At 34.7% G+C, this 14,621-nt stretch overlaps 1 protein-coding gene across 1 annotated transcript; it reads left to right on the plus strand.

Annotated features, from left to right (window-relative positions):
* The first annotated feature begins 43 nt into the window (after positions 1–43).
* Positions 44–4,480, plus strand: LOC139513652 (EF-hand calcium-binding domain-containing protein 10-like). Its single transcript, XM_071302342.1, has 4 exons — positions 44–206; positions 2,297–2,461; positions 3,291–3,381; positions 4,325–4,480. The coding sequence occupies exons 1-4, from the start codon at positions 80–82 to the stop codon at positions 4,365–4,367; spliced, it is 426 nt and encodes a 141-aa protein (XP_071158443.1). The 5' UTR covers positions 44–79; the 3' UTR covers positions 4,368–4,480.
* The last annotated feature ends 10,141 nt before the right edge of the window (positions 4,481–14,621 follow it).

Genomic DNA, 14,621 nt, shown 5'->3' on the forward strand with positions numbered 1-14,621 from the left:
AACAGTTATTCAAATTCAAAAAAATATTTTTGATTTACTGCTGTCTGATTGTTTCCAAGACGACACAGCGTAAATCAAGATGTCTACCGAAGGTTCAGAAAATACATGGCAAGGCAGAGATGCCGATGCAAAAGAATACTTAAACGATCATAAGATTGTGGAATTGTTCAATAATTTGACATCACAATTGATTTTTCATAGACCAGGTACATAAAAAATATATCTGACTAATCTATGTTAATGTTATTTTATCAGTCCTAAAAGAAAAAAAACATTTGTTTATGTTTTTAGAATCAATGTCAGAATGTCTATTTATTTTAAAACAATGGAATGAAAAACATATTTTTATTTATTTTATACCATTCACTGACAGGGACTTAAGTAGTAATAGCGACATACTATTTAGCAAAAAGAAAATTTTTGAAATCTTAAAACTACTTATTTCAAATAAATATAAAAATGTTATTTAATGCGGCAATACACAAAAGAAAATTATGTTAATTTACGTTTTCATAAAGTGCTTTCAAAAAGTATTAATTTTATTATGTTTTCTTCATGTTTTCTCCTTGTTTGATTCCAATGATTTCAGTTCATTGTATTTCACAGATTTATCTGTATCGTCTCGGCACCTGTTTTGATCCCAACCAGAAATGACGCACCGATTTAGTTTACGGTTTTATATTTCTAAACAAAAGACGTGACGTTCTCAACATTTACTGTTCATAACATTTTATCAAGGTAAAAAACAATCTACCCTTCCCCGAATGATTATCAGTCCTATATCCACTTTGGTTAATAAAAGTATGTACACATGTAACCACAGTCTTACCCATTACGTGATTTTCAAATCACGTGACTATCATGTGACATGATTTTACATTTAAGCGGGAATCACTGTTGTCCAATTTGTTCGTCGCTTACAAATGGCTTATATAATTTTCTATGGTTTTAGATCTTTTTTTTTCATTCAATGTATGCATGAAGTATACATTGATAAATATAAATATTGTCTATGTTGTTTTATGAATGCAATTACTTTTTATTTTTCAAATATTTGGAATATATATATCACTTTCATCAATTTTAAACAATTCTATATAAAATTTGAAAAAAATTATAGGTTAGAATTAAATTAATCAAAAATTTTGTGTTGCAATCATCATGATCATTAAAGTGAATGAAAATGTCAAAAGTTGTTATTAAATTTGAATTTGTTGAACAGTGTTAACTTTAAAGAATCCAGAGTGAAGCAAATTTTTGATTATCAGTTACATGCAAGTGGTTTTTTACTGGTTTGTTTACAGTGAGTAATTACTGGTACCCATCGTTAGTAGACAGTTCGTTCATAATGTTTATAGCAAACATGATTTTTATTGTTGTTACCGTTTCAAATAACAACTGTTTAATGATTGAAATATATTCACAAGTTATCAATCTTTTATTCAATTCTGTTTTAATTCTTTTAAATGGTAGATTAAATGCGGAGACAAACATAACATTAGGTGCGTCATTACTAGTTCCTTGGGGATATTTTACTGGACAAGGGGGAACACATTGGGAGGGAATGTTATTTTGTGCAAACGGACCTACATGTAGATTCAAAGCTTAAGGTAAACCACAACCATGAGCATGATTAAACTCAAATAGCCACCACTAGCTTAGAGCCAACTAATCACTTAATTCATATTGTTTTATAAATTGACTATTTCAGGTAAAGGTGTCAATTGATCACAACACTTTTGAATATTTCTATTTCCTTCAGAGGAGTTTTTTTACATGTACTTAGAATTTCAGTATTTCTTGTCTTGATATTATACCAGTAACATGATTACACAATGTTATTGTCAAAACATATACACATTTGTTTAGGGGCCAGCTGAAGGACGCCTCAGGGTGCGGGAATTTCTCTCTGCTTTGAAGACCTGTTGCTGTTGTCTGTTCTGTGGTCGGGTTGTTGTCTCTTTGACACATTCCCCATTTCCATTCTCAATTTTACATGTACATGTATATGTATCACTTTTCCTTTACATTGATTACTAGGCTACAGAGGGGGATAACTCTATTTTATAACATATGTGTTTCATTTTAATCGACAAATTCATGACTTCCCTGCTTCTCATATTTACAAATTTGTTTGTAATGTAACCTTACAGTGCCACTGTTAGATTTTGACAAAAATAACTTTATAAAAAATGGAAAAGCTTTATGTTTAAAGACAATCATAATATATGAGTGCATATCCATTTGAGTTATCCATTATGTTTGATAATCTTTATTTTTTAATCTTTTTTCACAGATGAGCCCAAAAAACACATGATTGAAATTTTAGAAAAGTTACAGAAATCTCGAGCTACAAAACTAGATTTTCCATGTCTGTTTGATGATACAAATATACAGTCTATTTATGGAATGTTGGATCCTACAGGACGTGGCTTTATTACACTTCAGCAATACATGGAAGGTATAAAAACAAAACTATTAGTAAACAACATGTTAAAGCTACAGAAATACTTTAGGCAGAACCCATCATATATATACTTTTTTTACTAGTAATAGCTTCTTTTTTTTTACCCCATTGATATTTCTAAATATTTGCATACATATACTTTTTTTTAAATGTGAATAAATTAAAATAATGATAGTTCTACACATATTCATTCAATCTTCATCATTACTGCACAATAACACAGATATTGATAACATTTCTTATTTTCTTGATTTTCTTATAAAAATAATCTTTTTTATTTTTTAAAATTATTTTTACATGTGATAGTCTGAACGATGAGCTAGCTTTCAAATAACAATTTAAAAAAATATACATGTATGGGTCACTAGACTATTTAGAAATAAAGATTACAGATCACAAATTTTAGTTACCTTAGCCAACATAAACAGATATGAGTAGCAATTCTTGCGGGGGTTAGCAACAAACAAAAAAATACATACAGGAACATATATAACCAAAGTGTTTCTTCGAACTTATACATGTGGAAACTGCAATAGAAGCTGTCTGTTAACTTATAGGCACATCTATTGGATTTTCATGAGATTATGATACCATGATACTTTATAGGAATAAGAAAAGAGAAAAGAAACTGTATCCTGTTCACAACTTTATGTTTGTATAAACAAAATGCATTGTACTTTTGATTCCTTTTGAAATGATTAATATTAAGCTATTGCAACACCATTAACTATTTTATGCTACATTTAAGTTGTATAATGCAAAAATACTAATAGTAATATAATCATTTATGATTTTTGCTAATACTCTATAAATTTTATTCCAGCTTTAACAACATTAGGTATAAAAGACTTTCCAGAAGTTCCAGAGGGAACAGAAGATGAAAAAATTACATTTGATATTTTTTTAAGAGAAGCGTAAGTAATTTGAATTTTTACAACCACATGCACTTTTATAGGCTTTACTAGTTTGCAGATGTATCTTTTCGGTAAATGATTGGAAAATCAATATGTTTCTCTTAGAGAAAAGTATACCAATGGGATATTCAAACTCATACATGTCTTACGTGGAAAACAACCTGAATATGCCTTGGCGAAAAACAATTAAAGACAACAGTATACAAAACAAACCATTGAAAACTATATAGCTTTTTTGGCTCATCTGTAAAATAACATGGACCCCACAAAACAAAAAACTAGGTGATCTCAGGTGCTCTGGAATGGTAAGCAGATCATGCTCAACGAGGCAGTTGTTATATTCATGTAAATACAAACTGTTGATAAGTTTTATTTGGTATGTCACATTCGAGCGAAAAGGACAGCTTACCAAATTATCTGCAAGCATAGACTTCTGTTCATTATGTGTTCAAATTTTCTATGTATATAAAAAAGAAGATGTGGTATGATTGCCAATGAGACAACTGTCCACAAGAGACCGAAATGACACAGACAATAACAACTATAAGTCACTGTACAACCTTCAACAATGAGCTAAGCCCATAACGCAAAGTCAGCTATAAAAGGATCTGATATGACAATGTAAAACAATTCAAATGAGAAAACTTACGGTCTTATTTATATAAAAAAATGAACGAAAACAAATATCTATCACTTAAATAAACGACAACCACTGAGTAACATGCTCCTTATTTGGGAGTCAGGCACATACATAAATAATGTGGCGGGGTTAAACATGTTAGCGGGATCCCAACCATTCAGGCTGTATTTCTAAAAAAAGACCCAGAAAGTAGATAGTAGATAACCCATACAACTCATTACAAACAGTTTTTGTCTTAATCTGTTAATGAATTATTCACTGAAATATACTTATCATTTTACAAATCCCTCTTTCTATTTTCAGACGACTTGGACTAACTCAAGTATCATCAACATTCCAATCATAGACATTGTCAGTTTTAAGAATTTCATAATTTATTACTGTATATTTCTATTTTCATTGTTATCATTTTGTAAATATATGAATTTTTAATAATAAAAATGTTAATATTTTCTAGAAGTTTTGAAAATTGAATTGGTGAACAGAGTTTTACAAGAGAGAGAGAGAGAGAGAGAGAGAGAGAGAGAAAACGAAATTTTATAAGTCTTTTATGTACAATGTATTAACATGAGCATGAGAGATAATGATAGAAACTGAAGGTTGAGCAAGCTGAATTCAGCCTCTGGTTGTGGGATTTTTTATCGCTGTGATGAAGACCCTTTGGTAGCCTTGGGTAGTTGTCTGCTCTTTAATGAGGTTACATTGGATCTTTGACACATTCCCTGTTTCCATTCTCAGTTTTATGTAATCAACCCAACAACAACAACAAAACTTCAAGTCTGGTATTGCAAGAAGACATAATGAATTAATGCACATTCAAATGTACTTGTGTCTTGCCTGCTGGAAATACATGCATTTCCAGATGAGTAGAACATATGACAACCCCTTTGTAAGTGCATTCTTTCAAAGGAAAATTTCAAAAAAAAAAATCAAATTCATCTTAATTCTTGTTTGATGCCAACTCTGGACTCATGGTTGCATACTTGTCTCAAGTGTAGGTCTCATTTGTTATATCCTGACTGGGTCAAAAGGAAGAACTATGAAATTGGAATGCAACCATCAATATATTTACATAAATTCAACCTCAGAATTTTGGTCTCGACACCTGACATTTTCTGCTTGAAAATTGACAAGTACTTGTATGGCTTCAGTTGTAATGAAAAGTTTCCTTTTATATGGACTATTTAAAAAAAACACTATTAAGTTCAAATGTCAGGAATATTCCACCATGATTTGTTTTCAATTGTATATATTTGTTATGTACTTGTTCAGAATATCCCTTGGTTTTCATAATAACAAAAACTGATAAAAATGCATCTACATTTCAGGGGTAATAGCTATAAAATACTATTGTCTAACTATATTTCATGAGAAGACACATTAAACTCGGTTCCTATTGATTTTGTGAATACCTTAGTCCATATTTGGGGAAAAACACCGAGTTGACAATTTCCCATGCATAATTATGAAAACCATGTCTGCTTTTTTTTTCTGTGAAATTTTCAGTGTGGATAGAACTGCATCTAATTTGAAGAAACATTGGTAAATGAACTATGAAAATGGGACTTAGTATACATATCAATCTGATAAGTAAAGCTCTTTCCAACTGACTTTGATTCCAATTTGTGTTGTTCTCAAATCCTAAGATAGAAAGACAGTTGGGTGTATTCTAACATTACAGACCAAGCTTGAAGATACTGCCCCATGACAAACATTTTACATTGTTTTACAAACCAAGCCTGTCAACACAGGTTCCATTTCAAACATGTCAAATCAAGCCTGTAGACATGGGTCCCATGACAAACCAAGCCTGTCAACACAAGTTCCATGCCAAACATGTCAAACCAAGCCTGTAGACATTGGTCCTGTAACGTTTGTGGGTCCTCGTAAATTCCCCTTTTTCTTTTTTTAGATACTATATATAACTATAGTTGTCCGGTCACTTTTTCGCGGGGATCGTTTATCTCGTGCTTGAACTCAATGTCCAGACTTGGATATTTAAACCTCGTCAGGGCAGTATTTCTTTAGATTGGGGAAAACTTTCGTACTGGTAAGTTGTACTTTAAAATTTCATTGTATTTTGTATTTTGATGTTTGACTTAAATATTTATTTCTTCTCATTTGATGTATTTCTTTTCGGTCTTGTAGTCAAACAGGTCTAAAATATTAAATTACGTTTCCGTTCCAGAATAAATAGAGGGAATTGTACACTAGCTAGATAGTTTATGATTTCGGGTTTATAAAGAGATGGAGTTCATTTTGATAGCGGTATTTAAACAGATGGCTAATCCGAGGGGTATTTTGAAGTAACGGTCGTCAATTTACGGAATTGTTCGTGCCTTACTCTGACATAGAATTTTGTATTATCGCATGTTTTGGTTTTGGATCTTGAACTGGTCAATGATATTGAAAAACGTTTTCAGACATTGCTCTGGTTGGATTGAAAATTAAACAGGTATAGAGAAATGCGATGTTTTTTTTACTGGATCGATTTTTGTTCCCTAGTCATAGAATAATGAGGTTCATGATCTAGTCTAACAAAGTCGGTGGGAACCAGTGGGTATATTTTTTTTTGTCTCGGAAGGTTGACGTCACAACTTGATTGATTGGATAATATTTTAGTTAAAGACGACTAGTGTACAGCTCTCAATATTTTAAGAAAACGTACACCTCAAAATTCTCGTATCATATTATTTTATTCCATTAGATAGCACTAAGGCCAAACGTTTCTTTGAATTGGTAAACTTGTAATGGGTATTTTTCACCGCATCGTTTGTTCAAAAAAAGGGGAAGTTCGAAAATGTATTGAAATTCTGAATTGATATTTTCACATGGAGATACCGCGATATTTATGTTTTTATATTGTCTTTGTCTATTAAATATGAAACTGTTTTATGAATTTTTGTCATTTGTTATATGAGCAAATACATTGCTTGGCAAATCGTCATCATTGTCATATTTTAGGTTTCGTATACCTGTCACTTATTGAATTTATTGTTTCGTTGTATTGTCAGTATGCTGTCAGAAGTCCTGGAGCGAAAGCACAGGCCGAACCCGCCTCTCTACCAGTAACGTAAACGGCTGAGCCAGCGGGGTATAATGTAATGAGACAGATTATGAATGAAAAAAACGTTTACACACGAAAACCCATTTACGTTGCAGTCCCATGACAAACCAACCCTGTCTATGCTCATCCCATGACAAACCAAGCCTGTGCTTATCCAATTGCAGACATGACAAACCAAGACTGTAGACGCTGGTCCCTTTCAGACTTGATAAAAAAAATCCTGTACTGTAGACACTGGTCGAATGATAAACTCAGTCTGTATAATCCAATGGCAGACATGACAAACCAAGCCTGTAGATGCTGGTTCCATTTCAGACCTGACAAACCAAGCCGGTAGACGCTGGTTTCATTCCAGATATTACAAACAGAGCATGTAAATGCTGGTCCCATTTCAGACATGAAAAATCTAGCCTTTCGCTAGTCCCATACCAGTATTCTGTATATGAGACAATATCTGAAAAAGTATAATTTCCATGTCCCACTATTCACCAGCAATTATTTTTTTATTCAGGCATCTTTTTGGAAAATTTTAAGTTTCAGTATTAACTCGAGTATATAATGCACCAACTGCAACCAATTTCATCTAATGAAATATTATAATTTAAATGGTCAACCCCCCCAAAAAAATCATGTTGTCCCCTGTTATTTTCTGAAAATTAAGTCATTCAAAGAATATCTAAATTAAGTAAACAGCCTTGCAATTTTCACAAATCTGAGATTATATAATGTACTTGCCCATTACTGGTCTTATTTTGTTATAAATAAAGCATGTAAGAATTTTTTGTATTTTTAAGGGTCTTTTGGATGTTGTCCCCAGTGGTACTTTCCCTCCTATTACTGCTGGTTTTTTATGCAGTTAAGCTGCATTATGCAAGCACCCTAGATTTGTGTTCTACCCAATAAATACTGAAATACTTGCCATTGTTATTATCCGGCTAGCTCGCTACTATGTTATATATAACTAATTGAACACTTTTTTAATACTTTTTATTCTGGATTAGAAAAAATATGACCAGAAAAACCTTAAATGATCGTCGATTTATCCAAAAGTTTTGAAGTTACACATAGGAAGTAGTGCTTATTAAGAATCCTTGTGTAGTTCATCATGACTTGTGCTTTTAGCTAAGATGTCAAAGAACAATTGTATGAAATATTTAATCGCCGAAAATCTCTTAATTTTAAGACAAGTAGTTTAGATTTCCCAAATGGCAAAAGTCGTAGGGATATTGTTTGTCATCAATACGTAGTACAACTACGTCAGTAGTCTATTATATAATAGGTTCAACTGTTCATGCTGTTGGCGGCAATTTCAAATTAGAAAAAGAAATTTTCGTAGCTTTTGAATTTGGAAGCAGGTGTGCAAATTAGCGTTGGTCCGAGGTCCGCGACCTTCCACTTTTGCAAGCGGAATTTCGACCAGGATAGTTGGTTTCTAGCTACGCCCGACGTAGTCACCTTCCACTAAAGAAAATAAGAAATTACTTTGCAAACCTTCCAAGGAAGTCACCAAAGTCTCCAATTAAACGAGCTAAAAACTTATTTTTATCATTATTATTCATAACAACGATGTTCATTTTGTTCAACCGCTAGCTTTACACAGAAAATCGCCGACAAATGTTGTATAAATTCGAGTAAAATCGTATCTGATTGACAAAAACAACATTGTAAACACATAACAATGGCGGTCGTGAAGACAAAATTTTACAATATCGGATCCGATTCCGGAAGCGGATAAGGATAATTTCGGGTTTGGCGATCAATTACAAAATAAATCAAAGCAGGTGAAAAAATAAATCTATGCATGGTAAATGAATATAAACACTAGAATTGTAAACCAAAAGATATATGTAAAAGAAAGAAAATGCAGAAAAATATTTTATACAGAAACTCAAAATTACTTTTTGACAAATTTTAATTTAAAAATTCAATACACATGACAGCTGGGAACAGTATATCTAACAATATACATGTTCATGGTCACAGTCTAAATTTACTTTATCAGTGATAAATGATGATAATGCATGTGAGATGCTTTTAAAGTGTAAACATATGACTGCAATTTCGAAGGGTTATTTGTTTTTCTCAATTTTGAAGGGTCAATTAAAGTAGCTGAAAGTTTCTTTCTTTATTTTCACAAATAATGCAACTATATTATATATACCTAAATGTAAGTAAATCAAATGATATATAGGTGGCATTCTTTGGGCCACTCTACCCCCTCCTGTTTGATAACTTGGAAACGGTCGAGCTCCCCACCCCTGGGGCAGATCCAGGATTTTAGGTTAGGAGGGGCGCAAACTTAAATTTTCGCTGAGCAGATCGAGGCTAAAAAAATTTGAGGTGAAATTATCGGAATATTCTTTATTAAGCTGAGAACAACCCATGCTTTGCAAATTTAAGGGGGTGCAAGCCCGCAACCCCCCGTCTGAATCCGCCCCTGCATATATTCAAGTATAGGACAATATTATAAATAAAATGAAATATAGGGGGAGTCCCTGGAGTTACCCCACCCCCTCCTGTTTGAGAACTTGGAAACGGTCGAGATCCACACCCCTTAACCATATATATTCATGTTTGTGACTATATGAAAAATCAAATGAAATATAGGAAGAGTCGCTGGGGGTCACCCCACCCTTCCTGTTTTAGAATTTGAAAATGGTCCAGATCCCCACCCTAAACCATATATATTCATGTATGGGACAATATAACAAATCAGATGAAATATAGGGGGAGTCCCTTGTGTCACCCCACCCCCTCCTGTTTGAGAATTTGACACCCGTTGAGATCGCCACCTCTTAACCATATATTCATGTACGGGACAATATAACAATTCAAATGAAAGATAAGGGGAGTCCCTGAGGTCACTGTACACCCTTCTGTTTGAGAACTTGGAAATGGTCAAGATCCTTACCCCTAAACCATATATACTCATGTATGGGACAATATAACAAATAAAATAAAATATAGGGGAAGTTCCTGTGGTCACCCCAACCCTCCTGTTTGAGAACTTGGAAACGGTTGAGATCCCCACACCAAAACAATATATATTCATGTATGGGCCAATATAACTAATTAAATGAAATATAGGTGGAGTCCCTGGGGTCAACCTACCCCTCCTGTTTGAGAACTTGGAAACCAATGAGATCCCCACCCCTAAACCATATATATTCATGTATGGGACAATATAACAAATAAAATGAAATGTAGGGGAAGTCCCTAGGGTTACCCTACCCCCAGTAGCGGATCCAGAAATTTTCATAAGTGGGGGCCCGCTGACTGACCTGAGAGGGGGCCCGCTCAAGTCACGCTTCAGTGATTCCCTATATAAGCAACCAATTTTTTTCCCAAAAAGAGGGGCGGGGCCCCCTGCCCCCCTAAATCCTCGGCTTACCCCTACCTGTTTGAGAACTTGAAAACCGTTGAGATCCCCCCCCTAAATTATATATATTCATATGTATGGGACAAAAAAAACAAACCATTTACATTTACTATGGGCAGGTCAGTCAGACCTCACCTTTGATCCCTGTTGTAGTGAACATTTGTCTGATTCGTGTCTCATAACTTTTGTACTATAGAACACAAACTCAGTTTTCTTTCCAGGGAAACCAGTCCATTCATACTATTACATCTTCATACTAAGTCAACTTGAACTTCTAGCAGTCAAATAAAACCAAGGTTAACAACCAAGTAGAACAACTGCAATCATTGGGAACTTGTACCACTGCAGACTCACCATAAACAAATATACATTGATATATGCATTGCTTTTGAAACCTTGATAACATATAAATTATTTGCCTTAGGGACGACATCAAAAGATCAATGTAAGATAAAAAACTTAATTCAAATAGTTTGGGGGCGGGGGTTGAACTGCAGCAAGATTTGGTTATCCGACATTGATTTTTACATATATCCATATGGGTCAATCAATTTTTCACACATTAAGTTAATAGGGGGGTAGGGGGGTCAGTGAAAATAAACTATTTGAATTAAGTTTTTTATCCTTCATTGAACTTTTGATGTCGTCCCTTAATAAATAAATCATTAGATAAACATGAATGTGCTATATATGAATGTTTAATGTTGAGGCAACATTGCCACAGTTTTCATAATTACGGTTGCCTTGGTTTTTGGTTAACTGCCTTCAGCGCTTACAGCGCTTTGATTTCCAACCTGTGGACACGTTTGAAAGACCAAACATTTATTTCTTGTAATGTAATGTGAAGAGCACCATTTCCTGAATGTATGAATCTATTTGTTTAGGTGAATAGCAGCCAGTTTAAAAAAACTGAGCTCCCCAAAGATCAGAATTTTGAGAAAAATAATTTTGTTGTTCTCTCCTGTTACAGCCTTTTTGTGTACCTTCTGAGAATATTTCATTGTCAGCACTATAACAGTACATGTGTTGTTATAGTGTCTTATCAAATTGATATGTAGATGAAAGTAAAGTTCTACACAATTCGAGTAAATGAACAATGCCAAACATAACAAACCAAGCCTGTGGACGCTGGTCCCATTCCAGACTTGAAAAACCAAGTCTGTAGATGATGGTCCCATTTCAGACATGAAAAACCAAGCCTGTAGACGCTGGTTCCATTCCAGACATTGCAAACCAAGAATGTAGATGCTGGTCCAATTTCAGACACGACAAACCAAGCCTGTAGATGATGGTCCCATTTCAGACATGGCAAACCAAGCATGAATACGCTGGTCCCATTGCTGACATGGCAAACCAAGCATGTAGATGTTGGTCCCTTTCAGACATTTATACAAACCAAGCCTGTTGTTGATGGTCCCATTTCAGACATGACAAACCAAGCATATAGACGCTGGTCCCATTCCAGACATTTCAACCAAGCATGTAGACGCTGGTCCCATTGCTGACATGGCAAACCAAGCATGTAGATGTTGTTCCCTTTCAGACATTTATACAAACCAAGCCTGTAGTTGATAGTCCCATTTCAGACATGACAAACCAAGCATATAGACGCTGGTCCCATTCCAGACATTTCAACCAAGCATGTAGACGCTGGTCCCATTGCTGACATGGCAAACCAAGCATGTAGATGTTGGTCCCATTTCAGACATTAATAAACCAAGCCTGTAGTTGATGGTCCCATTTCAGACACGACAAACCAAGCCTGTAGATGATGGTCCCATTTCAGACATGACAAACCAAGCATGTAGATGCTGGTCCCATTGCTGATATGGCAAACCAAGCATGTAGATGTTGGTCCCATTTCAGACATTACAAACCAAGCCTGTAGTTGATGGTCCCATTTCAGACATAACAAACCAAGCATATAGACGCTGGTCCCATTCCAGACATTGCAAACCGAGCATGTAGATGTTAATCCCATGACAAACCAAACCAAGCCTTTTGATGCTGATCCAATGCCAAACATGACAAACCAAGCCTGTAGATATGTTTGTCCCATTCCATACACTCATACCACATCTTATATCTATGATTAACATAGTTTGTATTTGCTAATCCAATGCCAAACATGAAAAACCAAGCCTGTAGATGCTGGTTCCATGCCAGAAATACATGACAAACCAAGCCTGTAGATGGATCATGCTGGTCTCGTGCCAGACAGACATGAAAACCAAGCCTGTAGACGCCAGTCCCATGTCAGTAATTTGTATATGCTGATCCAATGCCAAACATAGCAAGCCAAGCCTGTAGGTGCAGGTTCCATGACAAACAAAGCCTCTAGTAGATGGTCCAATACTTAACATAACAATATCAATCATGTTGATGCTGGTCCCATTCCTGACACGATAAACCAAGTTGAAGTAAAAAAAAACTTTGCTCATTGCTGGGAGCACAAAAACCATGTTCGAAACATGAAATCCAACGTTTGTTTGATTTGGTAGTATACGTACGAGTACAAAACAACTGACTCGAAAGTTTAATTACTTTTAAGCACATGACAAACTAAGCCTGTTGATGCCGGTCCCATGCCAGACATGACAAACCATGCAAGCCTGTAGATGATTATCTCAAACCATACATAATTAACTAGTCATGTAAATGTTTGTCCCAAGTCAAACATGACATAACGAGCCTGAAGATATTGGTCCAATTTTGAACATGACAAACCCAGCCTGTAGACGCTAGTCCCACGCCATTAACCTGTAAGAAAGTGGTTGACATTTGTTTCTATCTGTCAATTTTTGTTGTATGTTCATCATTGTAGCATAAATCAGGCTTTTAGTATTCTTTTTTTAAATTGTTTAACATTTTGTCATAACAGCCTTTTACAGCTTACAATTCAGTATTGGTTTGCTTATTGTTGAAGGAAGTATTGTGACCTGAGATTGTTCACATAATTGCCATTGTTGCAGAAAGATCGACATAGGGATAGTGATCGGCGGCAGCGGTGTTAGCTCACGTTTAAAAGCTTTATATTTTAGGTGAAAGACCTGGATGCTTCATACTTTGTAAATAGATGCCTTATGTTAGAGTTTCTGTCTGTCACATGTCGATTGTCCTTGACCTCATTTTCATGGTTCAGTGACTACTTGAAAAAGAGTTAAGATTTTTGTAATGTTAATTTCTCTCTTATTATGAGTAATAGGATAATAGATATAGGAAGATGTGGTGTGAGTGCCAATGAGACAACTCTCCATACAAATAACAATTTAAAAAGTAAACCATTATAGGTAAAAGTACGGCCTTTAACACGGAGCCTTGGCTCACACCGAACAACAAGCTATAAAGGGCCCCAAAATTACTAGTGTAAAAGCATTCAAACGGGAAAACCAACGGTCTAATCTATGTAAACAAAACGAGAAACACGTATATATTACATAAACAAACGACAACTACTGTACATCAGATTCCTGACTTAGGACAGGTGCAAACATTTGCATAAGTATATTTGGTATGTGTGTATCGTGCAAGGTCCTCATGCTGTCACACAGTTTTCACTTGACGTAGACCTTATTTCAAGGACCAGTGAACAAGGTTAAGTTTTGGTGTTCAAGTCCATATCTCATGCAGATACTATAACCAATAGGTCTAGTATATTGGTGTATGGAAGTATTGTAAGGTGTACATGTCAACTGGCAGGTGTCATCTGACCATGACCTCATTTTCATGGATCAGTGGTTATAGATAATTTTTTGTTGTTTTGGTCTGTTTTTCTTATACTGTATGCAATAGGCCTACTATATTTGGTGTATGGAATGATTGTAAGTTGAACATGTCCAACTGGCAGGTGTCATCTGACCTTGACTTCATTTTCATGGTTCAGTGGTCAAAGAAGTTTTTGAGTTTGGTCTTTTTTTAATATTATATTTGGTGTATGAAAATATTTATTGATGTACATGTCAGTCTCTTAGGTTTTATTTGACCTTGACCTCTTGTTTATGGTTCATTGCTCAGTTTTAAGTTTATGTCTTTTGGTCTGTTTTTTATGCCCCACCTACGATAGTAGAAGGGCATTATGTTTTCTGATCTGTGTGTCCGTTCGTTCGTCCGTCCGTCTGTCACGCTTCAGGTTAAAGATTTTGTTCAAAGTAGTT

This window comes from Mytilus edulis, chromosome 1, assembly GCF_963676685.1.
Source record: "Mytilus edulis chromosome 1, xbMytEdul2.2, whole genome shotgun sequence".
NCBI lineage: Eukaryota > Metazoa > Mollusca > Bivalvia > Mytilida > Mytilidae > Mytilus > Mytilus edulis.

What these genes read in the sequence shown, in the direction of transcription:
- LOC139513652 (XM_071302342.1), top strand. Translation starts at nt 80, where the DNA reads ATGTCTACCGAAGGTTCAGAAAATACATGGCAAGGCAGAGATGCCGAT. An exon ending in ATTGATTTTTCATAGACCAG is followed by an intron (nt 207 to 2,296) that starts GTACATAAAAAA and finishes CTTTTTTCACAG; the next exon opens with ATGAGCCCAAAAAACACATG. An exon ending in ACTTCAGCAATACATGGAAG is followed by an intron (nt 2,462 to 3,290) that starts GTATAAAAACAA and finishes ATTTTATTCCAG; the next exon opens with CTTTAACAACATTAGGTATA.